The sequence below is a fragment of the Gnatocerus cornutus genome, chromosome 9, assembly GCF_029298725.1.
Source record: "Gnatocerus cornutus isolate USDA-ARS CGAHR chromosome 9, icGnaCorn1.1, whole genome shotgun sequence".
NCBI lineage: Eukaryota > Metazoa > Arthropoda > Insecta > Coleoptera > Tenebrionidae > Gnatocerus > Gnatocerus cornutus.
This window is the reverse complement of record NC_142241.1, coordinates 5,232,374-5,244,717: the sequence shown is the minus strand read 5'-3', so window position 1 is coordinate 5,244,717 and position 12,344 is coordinate 5,232,374. Positions and strand designations below refer to the sequence as shown.

The 12,344-nt window shown below is 34.9% G+C and overlaps 1 protein-coding gene across 2 annotated transcripts in view; it reads left to right on the top strand.

The window, feature by feature from the left end:
* Positions 1-12,344, top strand: part of LOC148168050 (receptor-type guanylate cyclase Gyc76C-like) — a 37,408-nt gene that overhangs the window by 20,089 nt on the left and 4,975 nt on the right. For both annotated transcript variants that reach the window (XM_088044877.1, XM_088044876.1), the window contains exons 2-7: positions 6,604-7,079; positions 11,193-11,390; positions 11,441-11,506; positions 11,639-11,879; positions 11,927-12,073; positions 12,125-12,327. In XM_088044877.1, coding sequence (XP_087901003.1) covers positions 6,639-7,079; positions 11,193-11,390; positions 11,441-11,506; positions 11,639-11,879; positions 11,927-12,073; positions 12,125-12,327 — 1,296 coding nt within the window. In that variant the 5' untranslated portion in view covers positions 6,604-6,638. The remainder of the gene's footprint in view (positions 1-6,603; positions 7,080-11,192; positions 11,391-11,440; positions 11,507-11,638; positions 11,880-11,926; positions 12,074-12,124; positions 12,328-12,344) is intronic.

Sequence of the window (12,344 nt, the reverse complement as noted above, 5' to 3'; positions counted from 1 at the left end):
CTTTTGTCCAATGAGTTTTCATGTTGAAGGCACACAACCCCAACAACCGGTTCAAATTTTTGCACGTTTTTCACTTCTATAAATAACGTTACAAGTATTTCTATTTATAACTCGCATATGACATAACCTGTTCTGTCTGTCTTTAAAACTCACTATAAAACAGATTTATTGTTATTAACGGTGTTATTGGGTTTCGAGCTTTCAAACGTGAAAAACTGGGATCAAAGACTTTTTTCAGGCAAATATGTTATCAATTTTTCGCGATTTAAAATGCAATGTTTGGATTGCCGATAAACGAAAACTTGTTTCGATTCAATCAGGGAGGAAATAGTGTTCATCGGAAAAAGGGAAAGAGGGAAATTTCCTTTTTATGCCTTGGGTAGATGGGAATTGCTTTGGGAAAAATTGTCGAGAAATATTATGGTTATGATCCAAAACTGTTTAAATTCATTAATCAAAATACATTAAATTACAGAAATGGATGTAAAGTAAACGCTCCTACATAAAAATTGTGTTTGTTTGAATTGGCTGGATAAACCGGACTATGTAGATCAGTTTACCAAATGCTGGCAAACTGCCACAATTATTCATATTCATAAGTAATCAAAAGACGTCGTTTACTCAGTAAAAACACGGCGAGACTTAAGTCGCAATGATTAAGACACATACTTGGAAAACAGTGGCGCTTCTGACGCAATTTTTCCCATCATTTTCAAGTGTAAGCAAACTAATCTTCAGCTTTTCTTTAAGGTAAAAGCTGTTTCGAATTACGAAACGGAATAGTCTGATTCTTTTGCAAATTTAGATTGTGAAAACAAGCGTGTTTACATACTCTCCATTAATTTGCATTTACTTGAAGTAAATTCCGTTGAAATGCTAGCGTTATTGGTTTATCCAAAGTGAACTGTAAGTACCTATTTTAAACCCACAGAAATTTAAACAGCGAGAACATCTGTCGGAGAAAATATTATGCAAAATAGAAAACTGCAAGTCGGTGGATAAGAATTTCTTGTTTTACTGACCGTTAAATGAATGACAGTGTACATTAATTTTCTCTGGTTAATCTCAAATTACGTCCTAAGCTGACGTCATGCTTATTGGATTTAATTAATCATATGGGTAACAGAACAATGGTTCAAAGTTCGCCCCAGATTAGCTCCATGGGCGTAGATTTCAGGCAGGAAGATAAATATCATGTATTTTGACTTATTACCTGGAATTGGGTGGAGTTTATATTTGACACAGATGATTTTAGAAATAACTTTAAAATTTTAATTTATAACGTTGGTAGTTTTGAAATTTCTAGAGTCAAAAGAGAATTTTTAATCTTGGAATTGTGGAGGCCTGTAATTTTGGTAGTTTAAATGCTACAACAATGAAATTTGCAGAGGTTCTTATTCTTAGCTAACTTATGCACACTGCATAATTACATCTCATTTTGAGCCTTTTACTCTTCTATAATTACTCCAAGGTTTCCAGAGTAATAACGCGTTCCGGACTGGAAGAGACGGAGTATTGGCTCGTGAAGAGTCAAGACTGGAACGGTCAGCACAAAACGAGCAATGTTACATAAATCAATTTAGCAGAGATATTCCATGCATTTTAATGATTTACTTAAAAAATTGGCCAGTAATCCAGCAGCTTATGACGGAGATTGAATGGAAAATCTTTATTGACTTAATTAATATGAGTTATCGCCGGCCATTTGAATTGGTAATGGAATTATTAAATCTGGGGGCGGGTCAAGTTGAAGAAGTTCTTAGTTTAATCACTCGTTTTGTCTAGAATTTCACATTCAAATTTTGCGTCCGACTAAACTCATTTGGTCGAATAAGCAAATTTGATGATCCAGTTGCATTTGGTTTAATCACTGCATACGTAAAGCATTAAATCCGATCGTGGTCCAATGGTCCATAAAATGGTCTGTAAGTCAACACAAATGTTGAAATTAGACGACGAGTTAACACTGCATTAGCTAATGCATTATTACGATGTGCAACCAAAAAAGATAAATTTAGCGTTTGTTAGCAACTTTATCTGTCATTTCACAATTCCGGTCGTATATTTCTGGTTTAAAATTAGAATTGGCTTTATGTATTCCACGCAAAACTGATAAGATAATTGCAAGTCAAGGTAAACATGGAGATATATTTCCACAAGTTAATACACTCCTTGACTATCATTTACGTGTCTCAATTGAACTAATTTATTACTAATTGAATTATGTAAAGATATCACAGAGATCCTTTGTTTACGCGCAATTCCAGTCTAATTAGACAAATTGTCTTTGTTAAAGCTGACGTTTCCATTCTATTATTCTCATGAAAGACAACCCAATAACCGGAGGCTGACCAAACAAGCTCATATTCTGTCAAAATATCCGATATTTCTGGAACAAAACCGTTCCGACATGACATCTTGGAATATTTTCGAGACGAGTTTGAGCATTTTAATTCCACTTTTGTCGGTTCGGATATCCTCTAATCCGGAAACTACGCGTTTGTTTATTAAGGATAAGGAGCAAAGTCAGACGGAAAAATTTCGATTATGTGGAGGAGCCCTCGGAAAATTCGACGAGGTTCATTTATGCAAAAAATGAATGATTTTGCCCTCCATTAACCACAAATGTGGCATTAAATCCCAAGCAATGACTCGAGAATTTGGGAATTCCGTAATGGCGCGTTTTCGTTCCCCCTCGTAAAAGCAATAAGCTAATGAAGATATCGAATAATTGCTGCAGGCAATTGTGAATTACATTTGATATAGTTCGACAACAAAAGACCCAAGGACATCTTATTACTCTACAAAACAAGTGGAAGTCGATCGAAAAAGAAAGCTCGTCACTCTCAATACACTGGAGCGGTTTTATTAGTTTCTCGCAGGAAATTCCCTCCAGGAAGCTCGGATTTGTTTCCACAACTTGGCCACCACAAAAATGATTGATTCCGAGATGAAAAAAGCATGTTGTTACGGTCGAAAGTCCCCCGTTTGTATTCAAAGTGCAGTAAATGTCGGCTAATCGTTTGATGGTCAAAATTAGTCCATAACAAGCCAAGTATATGGAAGCAGTCAACGTCACAGCTCAATTACACCCCGTAAATTATCCTAACTCTATGTACTTAAACAAGGACCCGAAGCAGCGACTTTCTCGCTTTGTTGACATGGAGTCTATCAGAAGATGTAACGATGGATTTACAAAGAAAAATTACACTTTCGGTCCTTTGAACTAAAATTTACCACGTAGGAAAAGCATTACGCTTCGGAGCGAAATAAATCAATGTCAACACAAAATTAGCCGAAGTATGTGAATTATGTGGATTGTGTAAATTAAACATGGAACGGGATGTTGAGACAGATGATTAAAAATCTCTTGTCGTTCATCATAAATTTTCAAAATGAGAAGTTGAAGTAGGGCAAGCACAAGCTGAATTTTGCATATTATTCATTGACATTCAACTTGATTGGTTTGAACGTGCCGAGTCGTTTGATCGATTGGATGTAAAAAAATAAATTTGTAATTTAGATTGGTTCCACACAGAAATGGGGAGGTGTGAACTTTTAACGTTATTTCTCAAGGGTACGATTTTATGGACTTTTTATAAACAATCTTCCAGCATCTTTTTACTGGGGACGTGGAATTTGATAGATGTTGAGTTTGCGTCATCAAATTTTAACGGGGCTTTCTTTGCATTCAAATGTTGCTTTGTGTTGGAATTTTTTACTCGCATGTACTAAATGTTTGCAATTGAAATTTTGTATCAAACTACGCATTGAATTTTAGCACTCGGCAACTAACTTCGGAAATTTATTAACTGTATTAGATGTAGATTCGAAAAGTTTTAATAGTTTTAGCGCGACTTTAATGCGTTGTTTTGTGTTGCCTCATAAATGGAAAAGCCCATTTCCACAGCAAATATTATCAGTGGAATTGGAAAATGTTACGATGTACTTACAATCTTTTGAATATTCAGAATTTTATTTAGCATGACGATTAGAATTTTGTTTGGAGCATTTAATCCATTTCGTTTTTATTTGACCGCATCTACATGACAAAATTTTTGTTTTGCCTGTTGTGAATTAATGATAAACCCACACTCTTCAATTAAACTTAATATCGACAATGAAACTCAAACACACAAAATTTCGAGCAAACAAATAAACCAGAAGCGCTTTGTTTGTTTTCGTGTTAAATTAAATAATAGTGAAAAGCAAACATTGAAAAAAAAATCAGCGACGTTTCGCGACAATTTCGCCATCATACCAAGGATACCTTTTATGACTTTGACCTTTCAAGTTTACCTGCTAAAAATTCAGAAGGCTAACGTACTGCGTTTCCTAGTAGAAAAATTATTCTTACCTCTCCGGAAGAAGTCCAGTGCCAAAAAATAAAACCGTCACGAATTATTTTTAATGCGAATTTCTAAAATATGTTGTTTTTAGGAAAGAAGAAAATTAGAGCCAGTCGCTTTGTAATTGGTGTCGGGGGGCTTGGCCTGAAGTAATGAACCAACCTTCATGATTTTAATGTTTAAGACGATTTATTTTTAGAACAGTTTACACTGTTTGTTTTGCCAGTATATACGACGTTTAGCGTGTCCGTTGCGGTCATTTTGTTCTTTAGAACAATTTCCCGATGACATTGTAAGTGTAAACTCTCTTATCTACTTTTGTCACTATAATTAACTAGAATGTGTCTTAATTTAACCTAACTTTCTGGAACATTTTACAATAACAAATCATACTTGTTGTTAACGTGACGTCGCTTTGTGAATTTAATTAGCTTTGGTAAATATTTAACGTTTTAATTTATTTTTCGATATTAACACGTTCGGTAAATGTTTATGAGTTGCACAACGCGGAGCAAAAATTCGCGACGACCAAATCGGCATTACCTTCATTTTAGCCCACAACGTACTTATCCCATCTTCATTAAACATTTCACGAGCGTTCGCTTAAAAAATGAAAGTTAATTGTTTCCACTTCAGTACCCTCACAGGCAGGCCTTCACTCATAAAACTAAATTAAAGAGCCGTCAGTGATCTCTTCATTAGAAAAATGCATATTTTAATTACTTACTTTTACTAACTTTCCTCACTTCTTTACATTTTCCTAGTTCAACTAAAATATTCCAGTTTTTGCCGGAGGCGACAGGAAAATTTCACACTTTAATTTATCACTCTTTTTTTCCACCGCAACTTGTAATAAAAATCGGCGATATTATGTCTAGTCATAAATTTTGCGGTACCAGTGATGTTGTTTGCTTGGGATTATCCCAGATTTGCCTAAAGCACGTGACCAATGAATTTAATCCAACCAAACATTATTTAATATTGTGGCAAAGTTCGGTTAACTTTGCAGGTTAATTCCCCGTTGAAACTAATAATTAAATCATTCGGTTTTAGAACTAGAACTAAATAAACTCAATCGGGCCAAGGGTGTTATCATTTGCATCAATAAAATCATATTTTAGACGTGTCAATTAATGAGGAGAATTATTGATTTTGGAGAAAAGCGGTGGCGAAATTTGATATGTGAAGCAATAAAATTACAAGTTTAATTTAATAAAACAACCAGTTGAACTTGAATATTTCATACAATTTTTTATTACGCGTGTCGGTCGTTAAATGAGCAGTCTTTCCTCTTCCATTCTTCTTTTTTCAGATATTTTTTATTTATTCTTTCTGGAGATCTTTACTTCAGATTCTGGTGAAAAATTCTTATTCGAAATACGTCCTTTCGATTCATTCTTTGGATTCTAAGTAAAAGGGTATAAACAAGTAGACTGTTAACCCACATTGAAGCTTTAATGATCTTTGTTAAAACATGAAGAAAATCCCTCATTTTCCACTGACCTTTACTCATGCAGTTTTTTAGTTTGGTTGCGCAACGATTTTCCTTGCAAAACTAAAAAACGTAATCCAATTATCTCGATCTCATCCTTTTGATGTACTTTTCAATTTTCAACGTTTTATCTACAAATCGAATGCAAATTAAAAATCGCTGACAAACAAAGTTCGAATAAAATCTCAAGCATAAGTAAGCTCGTTAGTTAAATTGAATTTGTTTTCAATCAATAAAAAAGTAAATTACAGTGAACTTTTTATCAGCCTTGTTAGCGTTAAACATATTAAATTACTGGATTTATTAATTATATTTATGGAGTTCTTGCTGGAAAAGCGAGCAAGAACAACGCAAACTTGTTTGTTCGAGGATGTTAGACATTCGGAACCAAAGTTGGATTGTAAAAATGATCGTATTTCTTCATGTTTGTAAGATCCTTTGTGCTCCTCGGCATCGAAAATCCAAGAATTCTGAAAAGACGATTATTACAATTTTCTCAGCTCCTGTCAAATCCTCGTGTCTTATCAGCTTTCAGCAAGCACTCCGCTCTACAGACACGAAAAAATGCTAATGACAGACTAAGTGCACCGAGGCTTATTAGTTTATCGACTTTTTCAATCTTTGTAATGGTAATTTTAACGACACCTCGCCTTTGATTGCTTCCCATCGCGTCGCGACGCTGCTTGATTGCTTTCGCCTCTTAATTTCCCTTCGTCACTGTCAGCACAAACGAAGATTTAACTTGAATTTTTTTTATTTCAGGTGATCCTGGAGTTCCGGTGAGGGGGAGCCCGGCCATGCGCCTCGGCCTGGCTTCTCTGCTGGTCGCGCTATTATTATTTTTTCCCTTCCAACCAACCTCATCCACATCTTCACCTTCAGTTTTGGACGATGATGAAAATGTACCATCTTTGTCACTACATGCCACTCCATCTCGTCCTTCCAGCACGACCAGCAACAATTTTGAGTCAGGATATAAAAAGTACACGTCTTCGGAAGAGTTTCAGCACAATGAGTTGGATTTGGGGCATAAAAGTGAAGAGCAGGACGAAGCGTTTTCCACGCATAATGTAATGAACGTGGAACCGAAGAGGAATCTTACCATTGAGAGCCATAAGGCCGAACACTTGCAGAAGAAGAAGATCATCACGATTGGGTATCTTACAGCAGCTAGGGGGCCCCTCAGCGGGAGGCAAGGACTCGCAGTGTCTGGGGCTATCACCCTGGCAATGGAGGAGGTAATTGTCGTGATTAATTAAATTAAAATTAAACAAGAAGACAGAGTTCGGCTTTTATGTTTCTCTGATAAATTTTACTTAATATGCCATTGTCAAGAGCACTGTTTTTTCTTTATTCCGGGACTGGTAGTGACACTTTATTAATTAATTGCGTTGGATCTGACATGGAAACAACTACAAGTGCAATGAAAATAATAAAATTTTTAATAAACCCACAACAAATTGATTATGTTTCAAATATCTAGGGAGTTAAACAAATATTCCATGCGGGGAAAGATGGATCGTAAAACTTGAGGCGATAAAAGAACGAGTGGAATAAAATGTGAGTTTGCAATTTAGTAACTCGTGTTTATAACATACTCTATCGCATAGATTACGTTAAAGAGTTCATAAAAATGTGAAGTATTTTAAAAATGCCTGAAGGCCACAAATCTTTATTAGCTAGACCCTCTAGATTTTTCTTTAGGAATATTTAGTTTGTTTTATGTTCAGATCGGTCCTTCAACTTAATGACATTTTTTAAATCTTTCAAATCCGGTACATTCTGCTTCAAATTCTGCTGATAACTTTCATTTTTTTTTATTCTTCAAATCCTTGAAATAAATGTTTCAGGTTCAATTAATTTTTCGCACTCGTTTAAATTCATCAGATTTTTCCTTCAGCTCTTCCTCGAATTTTTTCCTTCACATTTCTCCTTGAAGGTTATTAGTGGATCTTTCAGATTGTTTCTTTACATTTCTTCCTTAAGTTTATTTATTTAATTAAAAATCGGACATTTCTAGTTCTAATTAAAATTTATAAAAACTGTTTTTTCTACTCTACAGTTACCAGACTAATGATTTTTTTAATCCTAAAATGGAACTTTCTAGTTCACCAGCAAAATAAAAATTTATAAAAACTGTCCTTTCAACTTTTTTATTTATTTTTTTCTATTTTTTAAATCTAGTTGATCTAATAATCATGTTCAAACTAGCGAATTCTCTAAATTTAATTGCCATGGCATACAATTATCAGAATTTTGACTCTTTTCAAAAATGGAAATTGCTAGGTCACCTGGAAAAAAAATTTCTAAATACTTCTAACTCTTCTACACTGCAGTTTTCATACTTGGTTGATCTAATGTTGAAACTAGCCAATTCTCAAAATTTTATTGGCCTGGCACTACAATTCTCAGAGTTATGAATTTTTTAATCCAAAATCGGAAATTTCTAGTTCATTTGCAAAATGAAAATTTGTAAAAGCTGTCTCTTCTACTCCGCCATTTTTCAAATTTGGTTGATGTTTTAAACATGTTCAAAGTAGAAAATCCTCAAAATTTTATTCCCATGGCATTACAATTATCAGAATCATGAATTTTGTGTTTCAAAAATGGAAATTTCTAGTTGCAGGAAGAATCTAAAGAAAAAAAAACTGAGAAAAACCGAAAGGGCAACAAATTAAAAGATAACAAAGAATAAGAAATTAATTCTATAACAAAGAATAAGAAGTTAATTCTTTGTTATATTTTATTTTGTTGCCCTCAGATTTTCCTCAGATTTTTTTTCTTCAGATTGTTTCTGCAACTTATTTCTCGATTGTTCTCTCGAGTTTAATACTAAATTTATTGCTGCAGATTCTAAATTAAATTTTTATATCGGGTTTGAGAAAATGAGTTTTTTATCATTTTAAATTTTCAGACGAAAAAGTGCAAATTTAAAATATGATTGGCTTATATAAAAAATTCCCTAGAAATGAAAACTAATTTCCAAAAAAATTACCAGTGTGCATATTTTAATTAAAAACTGAATTAGATGAAAATTGCAATCCCAGTTTTGGCGATTTTATTCGTTGTATTCGGTTCGCACCATTCGAATTCAGTGTGAAACAGTAAAAACTGGTAAATTTACAAACAATGAGGTACAAAAATTAGGTAACTCGGTCGCCACAGACAGTTTATAACGAGTTTGTCGTTTTAATGTGATGACATTTAACATCGAAGATAATTTTATGGTACTTTGACGTTTACGACTGTTTATGAAGCGAATTAAATAGTGCCACTTTCAAAAACGATAGAAATTTAGTACGATAAAAATGGTTTCCAGCTCCTGAATCCCTAAAATTGGCCAATATTCCCGCTCGTTAACTCCGGAATAAAATTCCACTTTGCACCGAGCATAAACTCCAAAACAGAACACGTGAAATGTTCAAATCGATTCGTTCTAATTCACTACGGAATGAGCTATTACCCATCAATTAGAGCACTTAGAAACTGATTAAAAATTCCATAAATGAACAAGATGGATCGTAATCCATAAAATACACCCGAGGCGACTATAAATTTCCTTCGCTTGATTTAATAAATTAATGCGAACTGGACTTTTAATAAGCTTATTTATTTTAGTTGCTACAAAGGAAGTGCTCGCAACCAGTTTCCATGAAGTTTCTTAATTAAACAATTCCATGACCACGTATTGTCGGCGCTGCCACCATTTAAACTGATTTAGTGAAGTGAAACTCCGGAGATTCATTTTAACTGTGTTTATCATACTACCAAAAAGAACACATTTTTAACTGGAATTCTTTGTGGAAAAATAATTTCCCAGCTGTAAATTGCGTGCAAGTTTCCCTGCTATTTGCTAAAAACTTTTCCAATAAGATTTTCCACCGTAAGCCACAAAGCACGCAGGTACCATTTTCGTCGCACCTCCTGAAATTGGAAACTCAGGATCTAAATAATTGAAATGTTGAAGAATGAAACTGCAGTTTCTCGGAAAACAAGGCAAATTAGAATTGTTAGCGCACCTCAATTACCTTTCGCCCCTGTTAGGCAATTTAACGTTAATCAAATTAACGAATTTGAGGAGATTTATCAGCGCGTTTAGCACGAAAACGCGTGATTAGTGGCAGCTTTTTAATTTAAAACTTCATTTAGCAGACAGTTTTATCAAACCGTTATTGATCTGTTGCTTGTTGCTACACGAAATTAATAATAATGAAAACAATGGTGTGGTTTTTGTAATAGCTTTTTTATCTCTTATTTAGACGGCAATAAAACACGCTAAGAGGGGATAAAAAGTAAAACCAAAGAATTCGAAAGAGGCTCCCTCCGAATTAAAGATGTGCACTTGAATAAGAATCGGACTTCTTCACGGCTGTAAGGACCCGCTCGTTTATTTAGTGATCGTTTGAAAGACGTCCACGTAGGAAGTGCTCCTGATATTTATTGGTTGGACTGAATTAGGGTATCCGCCTGCTGTCGACGACTGAGCTTGCAGAATAAAATATTGAACATGTTTACAAGTCGTTTTTCAACACTTTAAAACGCATTTCGGAAGGTGCCAACGGAACGTGCAGCAAATCTCTGACAAATTAAATCTGCAAGAGAAATTCGTTTACCGCGTTTTTTAATATAATTGAAATTTAAAATTACAAAAACTTTACATAATGAGAGCTTTTGATCAAGCTCCAGTTTTATCGAGCAAAAAAATCCAAAATGTGAGGTCCACAAAAACGTCGTTAATTTTAGGTCAATAGGTGCAATTTGGCCTCTCCTCTTACGACGCAGAATTTCACGGGAAACTCAATTCTGTAGCTAAGCCTCGATTGCTGAAATATTCTCAGTATTTTGATGCGCAAAAAATTCTATAAGTTTATATGAGTCACCGAGACCTTCCCGATCAATTTTAGCACAATATGGATAAATTTATGTGCAACATATGCAAAATTCAATGGTGTTAATAAAATCTATTTGGCTGCTGAATTATTCTCATTGTTTTCATTGTAAAAAAATTCCAACAGTTCAAATGAGTGACCGAGAGCGTCTGACGATCAATTTTAGCGCAACAAACCGATTTTTTCAATTTCCGCAGAATTTCAGAAATTAAGACGGTGCGTGCAAAAATTTTAAATTGCGGTCATTTCCGTAACCAAAACACACATCGCAATAAACGATGTGAACGCGTCAAGACATAAACATTTTATCTATTTTATCCTGCAAATGTAAGATAAAATAATAACTACACCGAGAATTTCTTCTTGTGAGAAGCAAACAATTCCCATGATAGAGATCAAACATTGCGAATGACAGTCGTAGAAAAAATAATGTAGACAATAATAGATCTTTATTTTATCCAGATCAATAACGACCACACAATCCTCCCCAACGTCTCTTTTGCGATTCGATGGAACGACACCAAAGGAGACACAGTTGTAGCAACTCGGGCTATGACAGACATGATCTGCGAAGGTGTTTCGGCCTTTTTTGGCCCTGAAGGTGCTTGCTACGTGGAAGCTATAGTAGCGCAGTCCAGAAATATTCCAATGATTAGTTACGTAAGTGTTCGAAGTCAACCAATTTCGGAAAGTTTAACCTTTTTTTGTAGAAATGTTCTGATTATAAGGCTTCAGACATCCCAACGTTCGCAAGAACTGAGCCACCGGATACTCAAGTGAGTTTATTATTTAAACTAAATTTACGTCCTCACATGATCTAAAATCGCGAAATTAACACTGAAACCGCTAAATATTGACGTTGGTACTTAACAGTGTGGCAGCGGTACCAAAAATTTCTCGGTTTTTAGGTGACAAAATCTATTGTGTCGCTCTTGGATTACTACAAATGGAAAAAATTTACTATTGTGTATGAAGAAGAGTGGTACACGGTGGCACAGTCCTTGGTCCAAGAAGCCAAGAATAAAAACATGACCATCAACGACGAAAAGGAAGCAAAGGACACGCACAAATGCTGTGCTGAAGAACTGGCATGTTGTAAGATCGGCTACTGGTACCAATTCATTCAAGATACGAAAAATCGTACCAGAAGTATGAAACATTTTTTTATTACAAAACAAATAATTTGTTTCTTTCAGTTTATGTAGTTTTGGGAGGCGTCACGTCTTTGTTAGACCTCATGATGACGATGCAAACGGCGCAGTTATTCGAAAATGGAGAGTATATTGTTATTTATGTGGATACGAACGTTTACTCGGAAAAAGACGCCCATAAATACATTTGGAGTGAGTTACGGCCTCCTGGGAGTATTCACCTAAATAAAAATTCTTTTCCAGGACCTCAAGTTTTTGCAGAAAAGTACAAAACCTGTGAAAATAACGACTTCAATGGCTTCTTGAAACGCGGCCGCTCTTTGTTCGTCGTCGTCCCGACCGCGCCAACAGAAAACTACAAAGATTTCACTCAAAAAGTCCGACTCTACAACTCTAAAGAACCGTTTTATTTTGAGACGTCTCCGTTGTTGAAATCTTTCGAAAAGGTCTGTTTTCTTTGGGT